This window comes from Balaenoptera musculus, chromosome 2 (assembly GCF_009873245.2).
Source record: "Balaenoptera musculus isolate JJ_BM4_2016_0621 chromosome 2, mBalMus1.pri.v3, whole genome shotgun sequence".
NCBI lineage: Eukaryota > Metazoa > Chordata > Mammalia > Artiodactyla > Balaenopteridae > Balaenoptera > Balaenoptera musculus.
Genome location: NC_045786.1, coordinates 141,823,509 through 141,845,921, shown reverse-complemented (window position 1 = coordinate 141,845,921; position 22,413 = coordinate 141,823,509). Strand labels below are relative to the sequence as shown.

Genomic DNA, 22,413 nt, shown 5'->3' with positions numbered 1-22,413 from the left:
AAAGCTGTACTTCCTGAGCCTGAGTTTATAGTCACCTCCTGTCCCCAAGAGGGCATGGGTATGTTCAGAAGAGCTAACTACCAGATCTAAGGCTCTGGGTTTATCTTTGACCTAACCAGAATATATTTTCTGAATTTAGACAGATGGTAGACACCCTCAAGGAGCCTTAAATTCTAAAATCTCTGCCATTCCCATGAAATAAATAAAAAGAGCCAGAGTGGTATTGCACGGGAGGAGTCACCAAATGCCGGGGCATCTCGTTTCTAGCTCCTGTGTCTTTTGCAAAAAGACGGGTGACCTGGTAACGGTTTTATGTGCTGGCGCCAGATGACCTCAGTTCTAATACCAGCACTGCCTCTTACTAGCAATGTGACTATTAACTTTCTCAGTCTCAGATGCTCACTTGTAAACTAGGGATGATAGGTTATTTGGCTCATGGAGCTATGAACACTAACTACAGTAACAAATGTTACCACGCTGAACCCAGTACCTGACTGGCACAACAGCTCTGCCGATGAAAAGGATGATGATGTAATTTCTCTGTGTCTGTTTCCTCCTCGTGTATAAAAGCGGTGTAATATATCTATCAACCTCTTATGATGAAATAAGGCAGTATTTATAAAAGCATCTTGAAAAAAGGACACTTTTTCATCATCACCAATACCATGTAGACATGTGATCCTCATTGGCTGAGAAAGTCACTTCTTCCCCACTGCTTTTTGCGGTGTCTTCACATGTTTCCTCCACAGACAGGTAAGACTTGTCAGGAGCTGTTGAAAAACTGTCCATGACTTGGACATCTTAACCCATCAGATGAGAGAGATCTTTAAATGTCAGCTTCTTGAAGGCAAGGACTAGTGTGTTCTTTCTCAATAGAGGCCCAAGCACATGGTATTGTTAGTAAGTCACAGGTGGCTAATTCCAAGGATAAATGGATTGACGGCTGCTCACAGGTCCTGCAGTCTCACCTTCTCTTCCTCCTTCTCTTCCTGATGACACTCCTCAGTTTAACAGGCGTCATCACTGTCGCCGCTGTGGTCGGCTAGTGTGCAGTTCCTGCTCCACTAAGAAAACGGTGGTGGAAGGCTGCCGAGAGAACCCTACTCGCGTGTGTGACCAGTGCTATAGTTACTTCAACAAAGAGTGAGTGTCCTGCAGCGGGGCCGCTGCTGCTATTGACCACCGCACCCTCCCCCGGGTCCTGACACTCCTAGGAGTCTCATTATGGAAAGCGTCTCAAATCTGAGCAATTACAAAAAGTTTTCATTTCACATTCACACTGAAATGCCATTAACTCTACAGTGTAATGTTTGACCCTGGTCAGAGAGACTTCTAAGAGAGGAAGTAGGGGTGAATAGAAGCAGAGATCAGAGCTCTTCCATGATGTTCTCTCTGGGATCAGGACACTTAGTTCTTCGGCCTGTCCCCTAACTGAGGCCATTGGCCTGTCCCCTAACTGAGGCCATGGGCCTGTCCCCTAACTGAGGCCATGGATCTTAGTTTTCCAACAACCTCACCTCTTTTCCAGCCACTCTTGCTTCAGTTGGTCTCAGCTGGACTCCAAAAGACACATTCAGCTACTGAATGTTGGGGCCTCACTTGCATCAGCTCTCACTGAGCTCGTCATTCTGGCTTGTTATCCACAACTAGAAGAGTCCACACACTTTCCTGTGCACAGTTCAGCTGAGAACAAGCCTCAGAAACTGCTCATGCCTCTGGCAAGACAGGTCAAGACTGTGTTTGCCAGCCCAGTATTGCTCAATCTTTTCCACTACTTCTAGCAGCAAAGGAGGGTGAAACTAAGACTCCTAGAGCGTGTGGGAATATGAGCCAAAGCAGCCATCCAAGAGCAAAATTACTTTGACTTCTTCATGTTTTACTAACAGACTTAAAGGGATTTTACATTCTGCCCAATAGCTCAACAGCATTTTCGTGTTTCTTTTACTATGAACATTTTTTTAACATTATTTACCATGGTGATTACTGACCTGATAGGAAGGAAGACATGCCGCGTTCATACCACAGTTTCTGTGACCCTGGCGTACCACTGCCTCCCTCTGGGTGGGGGACAGGGAAATTACCCATTTTTCATACTGCTGAGATTTGAAATGAGCAGTTGGTATCAGTGAGGATTCTTTCATTCAGCAATCACTGAGCAATAATCACTTTGCCCTCGAGGAGCCCCCATTTTAGTGGGGAGACAGCCAAAACACAGACCACAGAACCCTTGGGTAAGTGCAGTGTGGAGACACACCCAGCTTAGCCCAGTGATCAGGAGGGTTTTCTAGAGGTGTGGCACTTGGTCTGAGACTTAGAGGATGAGAAGTTGGTAGGAAAAGAAGCCGAAACAGAGCATGCCCAAAAGTGGGAGTAACAACTGCAAAGGTAGGGGCAGGAGAAAATGTGAGTCCTTTGAGGAAGTGTAAATAGGTAAGTGATGGGCTAAGGTTCTGGACTCAGAGGCTGGCAGCTGAGCTGGGAGGACCTAGGGAATGGCACAAAGGCTTGGAGCTTGCTCTTTGACAGCATGGGCTGGGGTTGACCAGAAGGCTCCTCGTGCAGGTGATAGACTTGGGCTGTGGCTTGTGACATTGGAATTTAGTGGTTGGTGGCACCAACTGAACTTGATCAGAGCCCGTAGCAGTGTGGGGAGGACTTTTATGGGTTGAGCAGAGGTCATGGGTGGTAGGAGATGGTCTCAAGAGGCAGCCAAGCCATAAGGAGCTTTGTCTGCTAAACTGCAAATGTGGAATATTTTACCCTGAGGAGCTATCAAAGAATTTTAAGCAGAAGCATGACCAGATTTGCATTTTTGAAAGCTTGCTGTAGCTACAGAGTAGAGAATAGCTTGGTAGACTCAAGGAGACCAATTGGGAAGCTACTGCAAAGGCTCTAGCATTAAATGATGAGGGCCCTCTCTGAGGCAGGAATGAGGAGAGAGATGGGGACATTTAAACAAGTATTTTAAATGGAACGGGCAAGAAGTGGTAAGTGGTTGTCTGTGACAGGTGAGGGAGAGAAAAGAGTTTTGGATGATTCCCTGATAATCTCACTCGAGTAACAGTAAAGGTCAGTGCTATACACTAAGCTCAAAACAAAGAGCATGAGGAGGGATTCAGGCATTTCACTTTTTCTTTCTCTGTTTCCAGTGCGCCAGAGGAGAATCCAGGACAACCAGGAGGTAAGGCTGAATCACATTCCCTGTGACTTTTTTTTTTTTTTTTTTTTGCCGCACCACCCAGCTTGTGGGATCTTTAGTTCCCCAAACAGGGATTGAACCCACGCCCTCGGCAGTGAAAGCGTGGAGTCCTAACCACTGGACCACCAGGGAATTCCCTCCCTGTGACTTTTTGTCTCTATGCTCAAGTTGGCTCTTCCTTCAGCATATCTGCTGTAACTGACACCCTCAGTGGCAACTTGGTCCAACAGGTTGACCAAAGAAAATTCTTGGCATTTCTGTCAGGCTATTTCCCTTAAGGTTTGTCATCATATTAACCTATCATACTGGCCCATTAGCTTCCAGCATCGAGAAGGCCAGCAGCCAAAGAATTTGGTCCTTAACTTTTAGTAGCTTATTTCTCTTTCTTCCCCCCCTAGGTTTCCCTTCACCACCATCCTGCCTTCCAATGCTCCCTCCTTCCCCTCGGTAATCACTATTAATAGTTTGGGCAGGTTAGTTTTTAGAATAGCCAGTGGCTCATCCCTCCATTTGGGAAGCATGCACCATTCATAGTTTCTCGTGTGAAGCAACAAGTTTGTGTGACAAACATTGTAACACTCATTCCAGGTCTGTGCCTGGAGAAGAAAGTTTGAGGTACCCAAGGTGGTCTCCTAAAGGAAATAAAAGGGACCAAAAGGAGAGAAAGGGCCCTAAGATATCAGGCAGGGATCTGCCTGCAGCTCGTGGCTCCCTGGGCTGGGCTAGACTGGACTGCCGTCCAGTGAATGACACATGAACGGCATTTGTCTTCTCAGCACCAGACAGCCCCAAGAGCGAAAGCCCTCCATACTCAGCTGTGGTGAGAGTCCCCAAAGCAGCTGAGGTGGAATGGATTTTGGATCTGAATGAGGAGGAAAATGAGCTGGTGCGGAGTGAATTTTACTATGAGCAGGTAATAGCAATAAAATGTGACGGTATTTGAGTTTCCTTATGATGTGTAGTAGCATGGCAGGAAACGCAGAGTTGGGCAAACACAAGCAGGCCTTCAGTTGCTCACAGTGTAATATCATGAGAGCTAAGACAAGTAAACCAGTTAAAGCAGAAAATGAGGAACAGCTTGAGAAATACACAAGAGGAAATCAGGAAAGGCTTCGTGGAAGAGGTAGCATTTAAGAGGAGCCTTGGAAGTGCAGTAGGAGTTTGACAAGCAGAAGTTGGGGTGTCCTGAATGGAGTGAGGATAGGAGAAGGACAAAGAGTTCCAAACTCAAACATCCAAGCGAAGGCACAGTATCAAAAATGATTGGGGAATTAGAAGTGGTTTAATTTGGAGAGAACATAGGGTGTTAATAGAGAGGCAGGAAAGGTAGGGTTGAAATAGGCTATTTATGTGTAGGGCCTTGCACTCTGCAGTAAGATATATGTACTTGGTAGGCATCAGGGCCATGGAAGGTTTCAGAGTGTGCTTTAGGAATATTAATTTAGCAGCACTGTTTCTAGTGGCTTGAAACAAAGACTTCTCCAGGTAGCCAGACAAGCAAGATGACTGTCATCCAAGCCAGCATTAAGGAGCACCTGCGCTAGTGGGACAGTAGACTAAAAAAAAAGGGCACCTACAGACATTCCCAAGAAGTAGGTAACACGTGGACACAGCTGCCTTCCTCCCTGTAAGGAGACAAAAACCTAGCAGCCAGAACTTTGCCAGTGCTACTTAGAACTTCTGAAGTATGTTTAGCTCTACTTCTGCTTTGCTGTGGGATTTTTGGCTCTTCCCCCAGGGTTTTTCAAGCTTTGTGAAACGGGAAGAATAATTCCTCCCTCCCAGCTACATTTGAAGACTGCTTTGGTCCGGGAACTCACAGTGTGCTTCTCTCCTCTTCCACCTGGGCCAGGCCCCCAGCGCCTCCTTGTGTATTGCCATCCTGAATCTGCACCAGGATAGCGTTGCCTGCGGCCACCAGCTGATTGAACACTGCTGCAGGCTGTCCCAGGGGCTCACCAACCCGGAGGTGGATGCGGGGCTGCTCACAGACATCATGAAGCAGCTGCTGTTCAGCGCCAAGATGATGTTCGTCAAGGCGGGCCGGAGCCAGGACCTGGCTCTTTGTGACAGGTAAGTGGAAATGAGTCTCTCTTCTTTTTCGTGGTGGTCATGTCTATCCAGCTTCTTTTTCTGACCCTAGTGTGGGTTTTCACCTCCCAATCCTCTGACAAGACATGCTGAACTGTTTTGCATCTCCATTTGACGTTGATGAAATGCTGTTACCAGATCACAAGCAGTCTTCCTCACCCTACGTTGACAGCCTGTGTTCTTCTCTTTCCCTGAGTGGATCCTCAAGGCAGGTTCTCTAGCTATAGCGTCTTTCTTTTCCAGTTGGAAAGAAAGACTTTGGTTTATTTGTAATGAAAATCAATTTTAGAGAGCACCTTTAGTCTCTGTGGAACTTGCTAGCTTTTAAAGGAGATGTGTCCTCTACCCTAGTCTTGACCAAATTCAGACTGTGGCCTCAGGGAGTTCTGGGTAACAGATCTATCAAGCACACTGCGGACTGGTCTATCCCTATGTCCCAGGGAGGAATGTGAGTCATAAAGTAGAAGTTTCTGTGGAAAAGTGAGGATTAGGCCCCAGCTCCCTACACAACCTGCTCTGCCTCCCTTCATTAACCTGACAGTGAAAACTCCCAATTCCCGGCTTACCCACCCAGATGTGTGACTCACGTCGTGCACTCCCAGCTCTCAGTCCTAGCCAGATTTGAGAGCGAAGAGCATTTCTTTGACGTGTCAGTGCTTCAGGCGCTTGCCCAGAGTACTGGCCTGCAAACTCACCAGATAACAGAGAGCGCAGTGGCTCTCAGCTCCACCGCTTCCTAGCTCTGTAACCTTAGATGGGTCTGTTAACCACTCTGGGCCTCGGTTTCCTCCTCTAGAAAATGGGGGTGATAATGATACTTATTTCATATGGCTGTAAAGTGAGAGTACTGTATCCATATAAAGGGCTAAGAACTGAGCCTGTGTACTCCAAAAATGTTAGTTTTATTATTCTTATTAACAAAAACCAGAAGGTTGAGAAAGGCAGAAGGAGGTGGGACAGAAAGTGGAAGGAAATATAAAGGAGTTAATTTCACTTATATCAAGAGGCAAAAGATTCTACATCATTTTTCAAGTTGACAAATGAAAAATGAGCTGTATAATATGTTAAATACAATTTTTTTAAATAACCATGAAAAGAACCAAAACTTTACCAATTTATCAGAAATGGAGGAGAAGGGAAGGAAAGAACAGAAACCATTTTATATAGAAAAAGGTAGAATTTAAGGCAAAAATAAAGATATATCTAAATATTTCTCAACTATCGGAAATGTAAATGAGATAAAATCTTATTAACAGAAAAGGATACTTAGATGGGGGCTGGAGAACAAATCTAACAGCAAATCCTATACTTCCTTCAAAATCTAATATAGATGGAGGAAATATCCACTTTGGGCTAAGGGAGCAGAAATTAAGGAAATCCTTGCTTCGGTAGGATTCTCACCCATCCCCAGGTGCCATGGGCTTCTCTGACACTTAATAGCGGTGGTTTCAAATTACACATTCTTTCTCCCCAGCCCTGGAATCGGTACACTCACCCTAGGGAATCGCTGCACTTGTGCCCAGTTGCTGATGATAGTAGATTCATCTCTCATGTGTGTTTAGAACTCCTGGTTTGCAGAGTATTTTTCCGCTGTTTTTAACTCATACCTTCTTCTGTAGACAAATAAATAAATGTTTAAAAACAAAACTCACACCACCTGTTACGCACGTCCAATACATTATGATACCGAATTTGCTTTTACACACTATACTCTCCCCTGCCCATCCCCACTAGGTTGAGAATCACTGATGTACTGAATCCCTTTCCAGGGAAATCAGTGGACAAGTCAGGATCCGCAGAGGGTTTTGAATGATACAAGATTCAAGATCCTTGAGTGTAGGCCTGTCTCAGGCAGGACTAAACAGAATGATCCCAGACAGCTCTCTGGGCTCCGTTGTTATAAGGTTTTTGCAATCACCAGGTGTCAGGAATAAGATCAAAGGCAGCAGTCCTAGTAACAAGAGTCCACCCTTAACCCAGAGAAAGGATGTCAAGTTCAGAGCACTCGAATCTGAGGCCCCTGCCCAGCAGCACCTCCAGAGGATGGTAGTGATGTGACCTCTGTACTGACCGGGAGTGCTGGCTGCCGATACAGTCCGTATACGCTCTCCCAGGCAAGCAGGGTTCCAGAGAACCAAAAAGAAACGGGTAGCTTGCGAGCTCCCAGCGTTCAGTATAAAGGCCTTGCCTCAAAATAGGAGACCTGAGTGAGTGTCCCGGAGCGTCCGTACTCCATGTATTGATAGCTAACGTTTGATGAGTGCCTACAAAGCTCTAGACACCATCCTAAGCTCTTTTCCTTCAGTTATTTCATTTTATCCTTAAAACTCCCTGTTATTCTATCCATTTTACAGATGAGTAAATTGAGGCTGAGAAAGGTTAACTAACTTGCCCAAGGTCATAGAGCCGCTAAGTGATAGAGTTGAGTTTCCGAGAGTCTGACTCCAGAGTCTTTTCTCCCATGTACCTCACAATTCTCATTATCACATTTCACATTGGAAATGAAATAGAAAACCTTTAAGGAGCACCTGTTCTTGGGATGACCCTGTGGAGCCTCACTGCCTTGCCCTTTTCCTCCCTGTAGCTACATCAGCAAGGTAGATGTGCTGAATATTTTAGTTGCTGCTGCCTATCGCCACGTGCCATCTCTGGATCAGATCTTGCAACCAGCCGCAGTAACCAGGCTAAGGAACCAGCTTTTGGAAGCTGAGTACTACCAACTGGGCGTTGAGGTGAGGCACAGACAAAGCTGACATCTACCCCAACGAGTTACCTCCTCTAGTTGCCCCTGGCCATGGGGAGTGTCTAGGGCATGTCCAGTTTGCCAGTGTGAGAGTAATGGCAGGTGGGGTGGTAGGGAGGGAAATGATTGACACCAAGGGGATAGAATCGGTCTTTGGGACCGACATCAAGGGGATAGAATCGCTCTTTGGGACCCTCAGGCATGGCTGTGGGTGCCTCTTCCTAAAAGGAGCAGTTTTTCCTCCAGGTCTCCACAAAGACTGGCCTTGATACCACCGGGGCATGGCACGCTTGGGGCATGGCCTGCCTCAAAGCTGGGAACCTCGCCGCCGCACGGGAGAAGTTTAGTCGCTGTCTGAAGCCCCCTCTCGACCTCAATCAGCTGAGTCATGGCTCAAGACTGGTACAGGATGTGGTTGAGTACCTGGAGTCCACAGCGAGGCCACTTCTATCCGTGGTAAGAGCACAGCAGGCAGAGGGTGGGCTCCAGGGCCAGGGGGAGGCCCAGGAGCAGTAACGGCCTGGGGAAGGTATCACCTTCCATTCAGCTGACAGTGGCAGCCCTGGCTCAGAGCTGTCAGGTTTGGATTTCGTTCTTTCCATTATATATGGTTAGATAAGTCATAAAGAGTCAAATTTCAAAAAAAAAAGAAAACTAATTTTAAAACAATGAAAATCACATATAATCCCATACCCAGACTTAAGCAATATTTAGATTTTAGTGAATTTTCTTTGTTATGTTTTTGATTTAATTGGTGTTATACAGTTTATAATATATAGAATTTTATATCCTGCCTGTTTTCTACCCTTAAAACTATGTAATAGTGAGCACTTTTCCACATTGTTAAATATTCTTTGAAAACAGTATTTCCAGCGGCTGCTGAGAACTCCCTGAGTTCCACTGTTCCCTCACACTCTGTCCTCTCTTGGCAGCAAGATGATGATTACTTGGCCACCTTGAAAGAGCTGGAAGCTACCCTTCGGACCCAGAGCCTCTCTCTGGAGGTGATTCCTGAAGGGAAGATCATGAACAACACCTACTACCAAGAATGCCTCTTCTACCTGCATAACTACAGCACCAACCTGGCCATCATCAACTTCTACGTGAGGCACAGCTGCCTGCGGGAAGCCCTGCTGCACCTGCTCCACAAGGTGGGACTTGCAGACATGGCTCTCACATGGCAGTGCCTGCTTTGCCCACTTGGCTTGGCCCATCCAGTTTTCATGGAGGCAATAACCCCCCTTAACCTTACCCCAGGGTTGAGCTATGAGATCATCTCTGGCAAAGTCAGGTCCAAATGGCAAATTCTAGGGAATTCCCTGGTGGTCCAGTGGTTAGGACTCCACACTTTCACTGCTGAGGGCCCGGGTTCAATCCCTGGTCGGGGAACTAGGAACCTGTAAGCCTCATGGTGCAGCCAAAAAAACAAAGCAAAACAAAACACAAATGGCAAATTCTATCTGCACAAATCATGATTTGATGAGTGTGCGAAAGTCTTAACCTGGATCCCAGATGGCCCTTCTGACTGGCAGTGACAAATTTCATCCCTTCTCCCAGAACATTTAGCAGAACCAAGTAATAGCTGAGAGCATGGTCTCTGGAATGAGATGCTTGGTGTAAGTGGTGTGACCTTGAGCAAATTGCCTAACCTCTCTGTTTCCACACACTTCCCACCTGCTCTGGGCTGTGTCCTGCTGCTGACCCCAATGCTCATCCACTCAGGGTTGTTACCACAAAGGCCAGGAAGCACCCATGAGCCAGATCCTAAATTTGGGCCACAAGTATCTCATAGAAGGAGAGTGTGCCCTCCATTTTTTCCTCTGACATCCTCTGCCCTCCTCCCACAGGGGGCAAAGGCACCCCTGAAGTGCATTATTTCTTTGGAGCCATTGTTAAGCCAAGTCAGAACTCTGTTTCACCATTACTCTTTGGCCTTCTCTTTTTTATCTGAAAGTCCCATGAAATTTTTTTTTTTTTTTTAACTTCTCTTAAAATTTATTTATTTATTTTTGGCTGTGTTTGGTCTTCGTTTCTGTGCGAGGGCTTTCCCTAGTTGCAGCAAGCGGGGGCCACTCTTCATCGCGGTGCGCGGGCCTCTGACTATCGCGGCCTCTCTTGTTGCGGAGCACGGGCTCCAGACGCGCAGGCTCAGTAGTTGTGGCTCACGGGCCCAGTTGCTCCGCGGCATGTGGGATCTTCCCAGACCAGGGCTCGAACCCGTGTCCCCTGCATTGGCAGGCAGACTCTCAACCACTGCTCCACCAGGGAAGCCCCAGTCCCATGAAATTTTTCTGAGGAATTGACTGATTAGTACCAAATTTCATATAAAATTAAAGGAGCTTGAGGTATGCTTTAATTCCAATCTGCTGCCTTCATCCAAAATGGCAGCCACTGAAAGTTTACAAATAGGCATATCTTCTAGGATTTCTCCAAGTGAGTCAACAGTACAGAGTCGTGGTAACCATACCCCTACAGGACAGCGAAAGGGAAATGTTTTCACTACTGCCTTAGCTACTGTGTCTTAACTGGGTATCAAGAATATTGTAAAAGTTATATTATCTGGCATTTAATTGCTAACCTGTTTCCTTTTCTTCAGTTTCCAAAAGAGTTTTGAGGTTAAGCTACTTCACCTCACCCAGTTCTGTTTCTTCTAACTGATGACCACTCCAGAGGGTTAAGCTGCTTACTTACTTATTGCAGTATAAGCTGACGACAGCATTGCCCCTGCTTTACATTAGTCAGAGCTAGGAAAGAAGGCTTCTTTTTATCTCCTGTAATCACAACTACCCTTGAACTGCAGTATCTTACCTTCTCAAGCAGGTGGGGAACAACAGAAAAAAACATTGCGAAAACTACGACTGAATGCCTAGAGCATGGAAGATGTGGTGTTTCTAGCCTCATTCCCTGCCTTTTCACCCCTTACCCACCACACTGCCCCAGAGTGAGCTTTCTAAAACATAGTACATGTTATTTATGTTATTCTTAATTCACGTTATTCCTCTCTCTAAAAGGCCTTCGGTGGATCCCCATGGCCACAAGATGAAGTCCAAATTCCTTAGCATGAATGCAGGACCCAACAGTATCAGGCCCCCTTATTTCTCCAGTTTATTTTCACTGCAAATCCTAGCTATGCTCTATATTCCAGACTTGCCAAACTACTTAAGTTTTCCTGGTTGTGCCATTGCCCTTTCTTACTTCCATGAGTCTGCATTGCTGTCTCCCCGTACCTAGAATGCCCTGCCCCTCCTTGTTTTCTTGAAAAACTCCTGTTTATCCTTCCAGACCCTCTGTATTGAGCATTCACCTCTTCCTATAAACCATCACTGTACCAGGAACATAACTCTGTTATTGCATTTATCCCACTGGATTGCAACTATTTGTTTACAATTGTGTCTTCGCATCTGGAGCAAGAAGGCCCATATTTACCTTACCTGGTGTCTTCAGGCACCTAGCCTAGTGCCAGTTATGAATGAATGAGTGGATAGATGAATGGATGAAATGGAAGTTCTTTTTTTTTTTTTGGCTGTGTTGGGTCTTCCTTTCATTGCTGCACACAGGCTTTCTCTAGTTGGGGTGAGCGGGGGCTACTCTTCATTGCGGCTAGCGGGCTACTCATTGCGGTGGCTTCTCTTGTTGCGGAGCACAGGCTCTAGGCATGCGGTCTTCAGTAGTTGTGGCTCACGGGCTCTAGAGCGCAGGCTCAGTAGTTGTGGCGTACAGGCTTAGTTACTCCACGGCAGGTGGGATCTTCCCGGACCAGGGATTGAACCCGTGTCCTCTGCATTGGCAGGCGGATTCTTAACCACTGTGCCACCAGGGAGGTCCCAAAATGGAAATTCTTAAGGAGTTGAATGACCAAATGGTTTTCTTTTCTATGACTGTGGAATGGGGGTTTATGACTCACGGTCTCTGAACCACAGATGAACTTCAGAAGTGAGCAGATTAGTATGTGTTTGCACTTTCCTGATGAGTTGGTCTATGATATTTATCATTTATTCATTCATCCAAGAAATAGTTATTAAATAACCAAGGACTATTCTTCACAACAGTGATGAAAAAAAAAGGCAGACAAAAATAGCTGCTCTTTAAAACTTACATTATAGTAGGGAGAGAGACAATAAACAAGATAATAAGATACATAGTGTAGGTGACGAGTAATAAGAAGAGTAAAATGGGGGAGAGGGAAGGGACGGATTGTGTAATCTTAGACAGGGTGCCCAGGACAGATGACATCTGAGTAAAGGCCTAAAGTAGGTGGGGAATGAACTGTGCAGATTGTGGAGGAAGCACGGTCCAGGTGGAGGGAGTAGCAAGGGCAAAGGCCAGGGCAGCTTGAGCAGAGTAAGCTGGGGAAAGAGTGGTAGCAGATAAGGTCAGAAAGCTAACAGGGCCTAGATCATTTAGAGCCTTGTAGACATTATGAGGACTTGGGCTTTGTGCTGAGTGAGAAGGAAAACCATTGGAAGATTTTGAGCAGAGAAGTAACATGATCTGACTTACGTTTTAACCGAATCATTCAGGTTGATTGGTTGGCATTAGTCAAAAAAGAGGCAGGAGTGGAAGATGGTAGACCAGGGAGGAGGCCATTGCAATCATCCAGGCAAGTGGTGATGATGACTTGGGCCAGGATGGTACATGGAGGTGGTGAGAAGTGGTCAGCTACATACAGATTCTGTATGTATTTTGAGGTGTAGCCAATAGAATTTGCTAATGACTTTTATGTTGTGGTGTAAGAGAAAGATGGCTAAGGTTTTTGGCCTGAACAAATAGAACAAAATTGCCATCTGAGAAGGGGAAGACTGCAGAAAGAGCAGATTGGGAAGAAACAATCAGGAGTGCAGTTTTATATCAATATGTATCGTTCTCTAGATACCAAAGAGGACTTTTTGCGTCGGCAGTTGGGTATAAGTTAGGTATACAATTCTGGAGTTCAGAAAGAATAAACAGGCTGGGAATAGAGATTTAGACATAATCAGCAGATAGATAAATTTAAAGCCCTAAGACTTATGAAATCAAAAGAGTGAGTAAAGAAGAGAGAACAGGGACTTCTCTGGTGGCACAGTGGTTAAGAATCCACCTGCCCTTGCAGGGGACACGGGTTCGAGCCCTGGTCCAGGAAGATCCCACATGCCACGGAGCAACTAAGCCCATGCGAGGCACCAGTACTGAGACCAGGTGCTGCAACTACTGAAGCCTGCGCACCTAGAGCCCGTGCTCCACAGCAAGAGAAGCCACCACAATGAGAAGCCTGCGCACCCATCGAAGAGTAGACCCCGCTCGCCACAACTAGAGAGAAAGCCCACGCGCAGCCAAAAAACCCAACGCAGCCAAAATAAAGAAAAGAGAACAGCTCCCTCCTAAGCCCTGGAGAGATTAGGAGGAATCAGCAAAGGAGACTGAGAAGGTGTAACCAGAGAAGTAGAAAGAAAACCTGGTGGGGGTGGTATCCTGGGGGCCAAATAAAGAAAACTTTTTAAGGAGGAAGCCATCAGCTGTATCAAAAGCTGTTGACAGAGCAGGTGGAAAACAAGGACTAAGAATTTTAGATTTAACAACATAGAGGTCATTGGTGACCTAAGGGGCAGTTGCAGTGGAGTTGTAGGTGCAAAAGCTAGATGTGAGTGAGTTCAGGGGACAGTCACCGGAGAGGAACTGGAGACAGGGAGTGCAGATAACTCTGTCAAGGAGCTTTTCTGTATAGAGAAGGAGAGAAGGGGAGCAGTCACCCGAGCGGGATTCTCTATCTGTGATGTGCAAAAAGATAAGACGTACCGCTGTGGGAGGATGCTGAAGGGCTGTGGGTGGAAGGAAACTCAGAATGCGTCCCAGACAGTGCCAGAACCAGGCTCAAGACTTCTGACTTTTCACTTTGCCCTGCTCCAGGAGAGTCCCCCAGAAATCTTCATAGAAGGCATTTTCCAGCCAAGCTATAAAAGTGGGAAGCTACACGTTTTAGAAAACTTGCTAGAATCCATTGATCCAACCTTGGAAAGCTGGGGAAAGTACTTGATTGCCGCCTGCCAACATTTACAGAAGAAGAACTACTACCACATTCTGTATGAGCTACAGCAGTTTATGAAGGTAACAGCAGCCCCATCCTGCCTTCTACCTCTGTCCCTGTCGGCCTGTCACGTGGGGAGACCGTGCAGGATGAGGGAACAAGACTCGTTTTTGCTCCTGGCCTTGCTCCTTGACTAAGCCTACAGCAAATCCATGTTACTCTCTAGCATTCTTACATAATATCAGGATTTCCATTCTCATCCTAAAGAGGCAGACTTTAATCTTGTCAGTAATAGCATTCTTCAGAATTCAGGGAATGTAAAGATAAAAAAGAGGGATATGGTAGTTTCAAGATAAACATGGGACATGAATGCAGAATTCATAAGGAATGAAGGAGAAGTAAGTGTTTTTAGAGAAGATGCATGAAAGGAGAGGATTCATGTTTCTTCCAATCTGTCTGAGGGTGGCCAACACTAAATCACAGAGAAATTGGCTTATTCAACGCCAGAGTAAAAGTGAAGGCAAGTCGAATGGAGAATCAGAAGTCTCCTTGTTAAAGATCTCTTGTGGTGGAATAACGTCCTACCTAAGGTCCCAGGCAGTCAGTTCACTTTCAGATCTCTTGGGCCTCTGAGGGAAAGGGTGCTGGCAGCCAGGCTTCACGGGGGGAAATCAGATCAGAATTCTCCTCACACCCCCCGCCCTCCAAATCACCTTTGACCTGAACATTCATTTTCCTCTTCCAGGACCACATCCGGGCCGCCATGACCTGTATTCGGTTCTTCAGTCACAAAGCAAAGACATATACGGAGCTGGGAGAGAAGCTCTCTTGGCTGCTTAAGGCCAAGGACCACCTGAAGATCTACCTCCAAGAAACCTCCCGCCGTACTGGAAGGAAGAAAACCACCTTCTTCCGAAAGAAGATGACGGCAGCTGATGTGTCAAGGTAACTTGGGGTTCAGGGAACAGTTGGGGTGGGGCAGAAAGGCTGGAACCGAGGGTCTGTCGGTGATGCAGCTGCTCTTGCCCATCTCTGAACTCTTGGGAAACAAACACATACACGCACACACGTAACAGGAATCATTGTTGGATGACAGTGTCCGGTACAAGCCTGGAAAGCCGCCAGAGGAGCTTGTAGGAGAAGAGGAAGGTAGGGGAGGGGCGGGGACCGGGATCACATGTGACAGTCAGACTAAGCCCCTGCCCCTTACAAGAGGCAAAAGAGGCCCTGGGTGATCTGGCCCCTGCCTGCATCTCCATCTTACCTCATGCTACTCTCTCCTTTCTCGTGGCGCTTCAGGCACCCTGGCCTCCGGGGGGTTCCTCAGCACCCCAAGTCCTTCCCTCCTCTCAGCGTTTTTGCTGAGAACGCAACATCTGAAGTAAATGCTCCACCGCTACCGTTTATCCCTTCACGGTCCCAATCGCTAGATACTTGATGTGTCTGTCTGTTATCCACCTCTCCTCTGGCCTCTGGACTCTGCAGGGCAGGGTTCATGTCTCTCTCGACCGCTGTTGTTGTTAGTAGCACACCGTGCTCCATAAACACTCATCGGCCACTTTTGTCTTGTCGTAACTGCTCAGAGGGTATTTTGGATCTCTTTTCCCTCCACATCCTTCTGCCTTTTCCGTTGCCATCCTATTATGATTTCTCAGTCACCTGGCCCTAGTTACTCCTGAGGCCCCTCCTGAGGCTAGACTGTGCATCTCCTGTCACCATAGGCACATGAACACACTTCAGCTGCAGATGGAAGTGACCAGGTTCTTACATCGCTGCGAAAGTGCTGGGACCTCTCAGATCACCCCCTTGCCTCTGCCAACCCTGTTTGGAAACAACCACATGAAAATGGATGTTGCCTGCAAGGTATGCACGATGCGTCAGACCTCCGGCAGGCTGTTCTCTTTCAGAGTGCCTATCACACTTGTAATCGTCTAGTTATCACTATTTCAGTCATTCTTTTGATGGCTGCCTCCCCGATGGAATGAGAGCCCCGGAAGGCTGGAGATCGAGTCCGTTTTGATTACTCTTGTATCGCTAGCGCCTGCACTCAGTAGAGTCTCCACAAATATTTGTTGAATAAATGACTGAATGAGGGCCTCGTTCTTGACTGAGGGGCTGCTCCAGTAATTCTTGCTTCTTCAAGCATGTTTCCCTCTCATTTTCAGGTCATGCTAGGAGGGAAAAATGTAGAAGATGGTTTTGGAATTGCATTCCGTGTTCTGCAGGTATGACTCAGATTACTCAGGATTATACCGAGGGCGATCAGCACATGACCACAGTTCTGTGAGAGGTCATTCTTCAGAAAATTTTTATCCCAGGGAAAGCAGATTTACACGTACATCAAGGATGAAATCAACAAGAGGGCTGTTACAGAACTGGGTCAAATTCAAGACCGTAGGCCACTTTGCCAAAAGCCAAGCAACCAATGACGAGTTCATCAAAAGCTATCAAATAACTACCTGAAATGAGGTCTAGGAGAGTTCCACACAGCTGTCCTCATTGCGGGGGAGCGTGGCTGGAGGAGGTGGCAGAGGGGCTGCGGTGCGGGGGTCCTATTCAGTGGGAGGGGCCACTGGCAGCAAGAGCTGCCCCTCCATCCTTCTGCCCATGAGCCGGCTCGAGGCTTACATTTTCTGTTGCTTGTGATAAGAGGACACGGGTACAGCTGTGGCTCTGGAGCAGAGGATGGAGCAGGGCGCCAAAACCATGAAAAGCCAGACCACTCCCCACCACACAGTGACACACAGGCACGCTGAGGCCCATCACCCTCCAGGCAGACATGGTCTTCACGCACTGTGCACCTAAAGGATCAAAGGCAACAAACAATCTGACAGATTTCTTTCTTCCCACCCATTTTCCATGTTGGACAAAGACCCCAAGGCAACAAAATGTTTATCTGGTAGTTTCTAGCAAATCAGTCTTTTGGTGAATTGGTCTGTTTCCTAACACCAAGGCATCTCTTAACAGAGCACCAAGTGTCCAGGGCAGCCAATATCAGCCCCCGACATCCATTTTCCAAGAGAAAGGTGACTCGTTAGAGAGAGAATGAACTGGTCTTGGGCATTTGATTAGAATATTTTCAGAAAGTGACACGGCAGCAAGTGAGATGTACCAGTGTAGATATCAAAGTTACGATTTTTATGGATGCTTCCTAAATGTCTGCCAAACTCCAAAATAGGAACTTTTTGCTGATTGTTTGTTTATGTATGTTCTCTATTGGGACTACAGTCTTGTCTACCCCAAGCCCAGTGGGAGCTCTGTAAATGTCACCTTCCTTCCCGCCATTGGTGTCCCTGCCTCCCTACACCCATCACCCCATGTTCTGCTCTAGGACTTCCAGCTGGACGCTGCCGCAACCTACTGCAAAGCCGCCCGGCAGTTGGTGGAGAGGGAGAAGTACAGTGAGATCCGACAGCTGCTCAAATGTGTCAGCGAGTCAGGCATGGCGGCCAAAAGTGACGGGGACACCATCCTCCTCAACTGCTTGGAAGCGTTCAAGAGAATTCCACCCCAGGTGCGCTCACCCCCAGAACTCTCAGCTCCTCTATCTATTTCAGTGTCTTCACATCCCCCTGTTTATTTTTCTCTCCCCCATACTGTACCTGAAACTCTACAAGATCCCTCTGTCTTTCTGACCCCTCTGTAATGATGGCCTCACTAATCAACCCTTCCCTGGAAAGAAAATTCATGGTGATAACCACTATATCCAGAGACCGTCCCTCAGCATCCCATTGTCTGATGCTGTTGGCACCCGGAAGTGTCTGCGGACCGACAGAGTTGAGTTTCTCCCTGTGATTGTAGAGGAGGTCATCGTGGGCCTGTAGGTGGCCTTTGAAGCATGTCGCCTGCAAAACTGTCCCCCGATGGCTTCCTACTGGGGTGAACAAAGCCACATCCTTTTTTTTTTTTAATAAATTTATTTTATTTTATTTATTTTATTTTTGGCTGCGTTGGGTCTTCGTTGCTGCATGTGGGCTTTTCTCTGGTTGTGGCAAGCGGGGGCTACTCTTCCTTGCGGTGTGCAAACTTCTCATTGCAGTGGCTTCTCTTGTTGCAGAGCACGGGCTCTAGGCGTGCAGGCTTCAGTAGTTGTGGCTCACAGGCTGTAGAGTGTAGGCTCAGTAGTTGTGGTGCACAGGCTTAGTTGCTCCGCAGCATGTGGGATCTTCCCAGACCAGGGCTTGAACCCGTGTTCCCTGCATTGGCAGGCAGATTCTTAACCACTGTGCCACCAGGGAAGCCCCACATCCTCTCTTGAAGGCCAAGGACAGGCCTCTTGTTTGCTGTTGCTTCTCAGATTCCCAAGTTTAGTGTTATCATTAGCTTTCCTCTGTTGCTCTTATAGCAGGAGTTGAGTTTGGTTTTTGTGGGTTTTTTGGCCATGCCACATGGCTTGTGGGATCTTAGTTCCCCGACCAGTGATTGAACCCGGGCCCTCAGCAGTGAAAGCATGGGGTCCTAACCTTTGGCCCGCCAGGGAATTCCCAGGAGATGAGTTTGTAGAGAAGGGTCAGGCAGGCATCCCCACCCTGAGTCAGAACGGCTGGGCTGAGGCTGGGTTGGGCCCCGGCTCCCACGCTGGGGACCCCTCCATGTCATGACTACTGTGTCTCTGTTCTGCACAGGAGCTGGAGGGCCTGATCCAGGCGATAAACAGTGATGACAACAAGGTGAGCGGAACTGTCTCCATACCCAGTAACGCTCGGGAACAGCACTTTGGACTTGCCTTTTCACCTTTATCCTTTGCTCGCTACCATTCAACCTGTATCTCGGCCTCTTTGTTATCAGAGGTGGGGCTGAGACCCAGATAGGGGCGTAGAAGGGAGGGAATAGGTGGGGAACATGAGAAACCTGACCACATGAGCCTTTGCCCTCGCATTTCTTTATCCCCCAAGACACATATGTCCTAGGCTGCTCTCAACTCTCCATTTCCTATGGAGGTTTTCTCTCAGAGCCCTAGGAAATCCTCACTTTCATCTTCAGATTGACTCACTGAATGAGGTTCTCAGAGTGAGCAAGCATCTCTTTATCCTGGAGGAACAAGGGTACCCTCTACAGTAAGGAAAAAACCCACCCAACCCTTTGACCAACAATGTCTATTGGTGCCTCAGTCTCCAGAACAGGCCTTGCCCCTGAGGCCTGCAAGCTCTTCCTGTTGAGTAGGAAATCAGTGAACCTTTGTGAAGGGTGCCAGCTGCTCCTGTTTGTGGCTCACCGCAGGTTCAGTCCACCTGCCATCTGGAGGAAGGCCCACAGGCCAAGAGAGGCAGGAGAAAACCAAGCCAGCCTGCCCTGGCCACTAGCAGAGGAATGATCTGGCAGCTGAGTCCCTTGTGAAGAAAACTAATGTTAGGCAAACAGCTTCTTACGCAACCACATTGCTGCTCCCCCTGGCGGTATTGCTAATCCCTGGACTGATTTGCAGGGCATTTTTCGTTTGAGGGTTTAGGGAGAACCTGTTCGTAACATTTCTTCACTTAATTCTGCAACATCCTGATGAGATCCTGTGGAAAGGATGGAATTCTGACATCCTGAAATGTGGAAAATTACTTTTCTAGAATCCAAATGAGAACCCGACAGCCAGGCCAGACACCCAGGTTTCTAGATTCTCCGACTATGGTTCTTTTCCAAGCCTTCAGTGATCCGCCTGCTCTGTAGGACAGAGACTTTGTGCCTGGGAAAGATGGACACTGAAAGCTACACCGTCGTTGTTACTTTTTCAGGTTTTTCCTGGCAGCAGCTGTTCTAACACACTTACGTGATCTCAGGTCACACGTTCAGTTTCTATTCCAGACTTTCTGGAAAAATGCCCTTCTCCTCTAGGTAGGGACTTTGCCTGCCAACTTGTGATATTCTGTTTAACGTACACTGGTGCCAAGCGGAGCTGAGGGCCTGGGTGAAGCGAATGTCCTAGGGCAGCAGGTAGATAACCATACTGCAGGACTTGATCACTGCAGTGAGCTCAGACATGTCAGAACATGTCTTCTAGCTGTAGGCGATTATCTGTAATTGAGCTTAGGAAAGGAAGACTTTAGTGACCAAGGTAAAAAAAGAAGATGGAGCATTGAAACATCAAGAGAGAAGAGTCCCCTCCAACCACCAGAAGGACTGTCACGGCAGAAAGGCAGCTGCTAGCGGGAGTTCTGAGGCAACTCGCCTGGGCCTTGCTGTTCGCTGGCCTGGAACCCTGGCTAACCAGGGGGGTGCTGGTGACGTCGTGGCCAGGGAAGGCAGGGGCTCTCGTCTCCACCCAGCTGGGCATTCCTGAGCTGGAGGGTGTCCTGAATGTAGGAAACTGAGCTGCCTCTGTGCCAAACTGCAAGTCAGATCAACCTGGGATCACGCCTTATTTAGAGTTTTTCTAATTGTGTGTCTGCGTTTTCTTCCCCACATTTCCTGTTAAAAGATTTTTAATTCAGCAGGTCAGAAACAGAAAATAGAGAAAGGGGCTCTGTGTGCCCATTGTAGGGGGCAGTATGATGGTTCATTCATTCACTTATTCACTTCATGCATATTCATTGAACACCTGCATGCCAGACCCTGTGCTAGGCACCAGGAATGGTTAGAAAAAGCGGACACTATTCCTGCCATCCTAGCCAAGGAGGCAGTCATCAGTCAAATCATCAGCCAAATAACTACAAAACCACAGTTTGTCGGCAGTGAGGCCAGGAGGAAGCTGGAGAGCCCAGGAGAGAGGAGGGCCTTGGAAGGGAGTGGATAGAGGCCAGACTCTGCCTGCCTACCTTCTTTTTGAAATTCTTAGCTTATTTGTAATAACTTTTTACACTATAAAATAACACAGTGTAATACTTAAAGAGTGGCCGTAATGTAATAAAAGGCAAGAACCCAATTATTGATTGGTAGGTGAGAAGTGGTATCTCATCTGCTTGAGCTCTCTGTGTGCCTGTTGGTGACTTGTCAGTGATGGTTTCTTTCCCGCTGTTTCTTACACCCAACTGGCAGGTTCAGGCCTACCTGACGTGTTGCAAGCTGCGTTCTGCCTACTTGATCGCTGTGAAGCAAGAACACTCACGGGCCGCGGTCCTTGTCCAGCAGGTGCAACAGGCCGCCAAGAGCAGTGGGGACGCAGTAGTGCAAGACATCTGCTCCCAGTGGCTTCTGACAAGCCACAGCCGGGGTGCCCACGGCTCGGGCTCCAGGAAGTGACCCTGGGCTGCGGGGCCTGACAACTGTGGGAGGGGAGTGATGGGCATGCTTCCAGCTCTTTCCTCCTGTGGGACGGGACTTCCCTGGCTCCACCCCAGGTGGGAAAGAGCTGGAATTGGACCCGACTTGCCATCCTGGGCAAAGACAGGACCTTTCACGCAAGTGCCATGTTTGTGTAAAATTGTGGAGTGTGTGTGTGTGTCTGGAGATGGCCAGTTCTTTCTACCTCAGAGTGAGTGTGTGTGTGTGCACGCCCGTCGCGCTCATGTTTACGCCCAGGCATTTCTGAACAAATGAAACTCTCCCCCCACTGCAAAGAGGCACTTTACTTTAGACTTCTGCCGGTCTGAAAACCTTCCCCGCGTTTTTGGTTCTTAACCCGGGTTCATCCTGTTTGTACACAGTTCCCTCTGTGTGGAGACGTTCCAGTAGCTCCTCGTGACTAGAAGGGTTTTAACAGAGAATTATAGAGCAGCATCAAAAGGATTGCCTCTTTTTCCCTCCTTCCCTTCCCCAAACTCAGAGATGGCTTTAGGGCAGGTGCTTCCTGTGGTATAAAACCATTCTGAGTGTCTCTTCTCTCACGAGCGCCAAGAGTTACCATGAATCTTTGGAAGGTGGTCTGAACAGAAAGGTCCTCAGGTGCTGGCATCTGAAAGCTGTGGCTACCCGTACACGTGATGGGGGCTGGAGCCCTACACATGGGCAGGAGGGGTGCCATCACGTTTATCCACAGGGAGGGAAGAGGGAACCTCTCCAAACAGGATTGCAGGAGAGTTGTTTACAAGCAAAGAACTGGCTTTTGTCAATATCCCTGCTGCAAAGTGAGAGAAAGTAGCTTCCTCTTTGAGAGTCTGGGGAGAGAAACAGTAGCCAAGACCCTGGGACTGAATGGCTAGACTTTGCCTGTTTGAGTTACAGGCCTATTTGTGCCCCTTAAATTGGTTAGGAAATCACTTCCTCTTCCCTCCTGCTTCTCTTCAGTCTCTTCGGAACAGAAGGATGGACATGCAGAGACCCAAGGTCATTGAGAAGGCAGTGCACTTCTTTGTCTTAACAAAGGGAGTCACAGGTTCACTTTGAAGTTGGGCCAGCGGACAAGAATTAAACAAGGGGGGCTTCCCTGGTGGTGCAGTGGTTAAGAATCCTTGCCTGCCAATGCAGGGGACACAGGTTCGAGCTCTGGTCCGGGAAGATCCCACATGCCACGGA

The 22,413-nt window shown here is 47.7% G+C and overlaps 1 protein-coding gene across 3 annotated transcripts in view; it reads left to right on the top strand.

Moving 5' to 3' along the window:
* Window positions 1-22,413, top strand: part of ZFYVE26 (zinc finger FYVE-type containing 26) — a 61,804-nt gene extending 39,391 nt beyond the window's left edge. For 2 of the 3 annotated variants that reach the window (XM_036842868.1, XM_036842869.1), the window contains 14 exons: window positions 1,007-1,143; window positions 3,150-3,181; window positions 3,976-4,112; window positions 5,052-5,272; window positions 7,875-8,022; window positions 8,280-8,489; window positions 8,966-9,184; window positions 13,917-14,114; window positions 14,780-14,979; window positions 15,756-15,897; window positions 16,200-16,259; window positions 17,366-17,548; window positions 18,660-18,704; window positions 20,998-21,201. In XM_036842868.1, the coding sequence (XP_036698763.1) occupies window positions 1,007-1,143; window positions 3,150-3,181; window positions 3,976-4,112; window positions 5,052-5,272; window positions 7,875-8,022; window positions 8,280-8,489; window positions 8,966-9,184; window positions 13,917-14,114; window positions 14,780-14,979; window positions 15,756-15,897; window positions 16,200-16,259; window positions 17,366-17,548; window positions 18,660-18,704; window positions 20,998-21,201 (2,136 nt within the window). Of the gene's footprint in view, window positions 1-1,006; window positions 1,144-3,149; window positions 3,182-3,975; window positions 4,113-5,051; window positions 5,273-7,874; window positions 8,023-8,279; window positions 8,490-8,965; window positions 9,185-13,916; window positions 14,115-14,779; window positions 14,980-15,755; window positions 15,898-16,199; window positions 16,260-17,365; window positions 17,549-18,659; window positions 18,705-20,997 lie in introns of all 3 variants that reach the window. The other variant, XM_036842866.1, reaches the window with a different exon arrangement.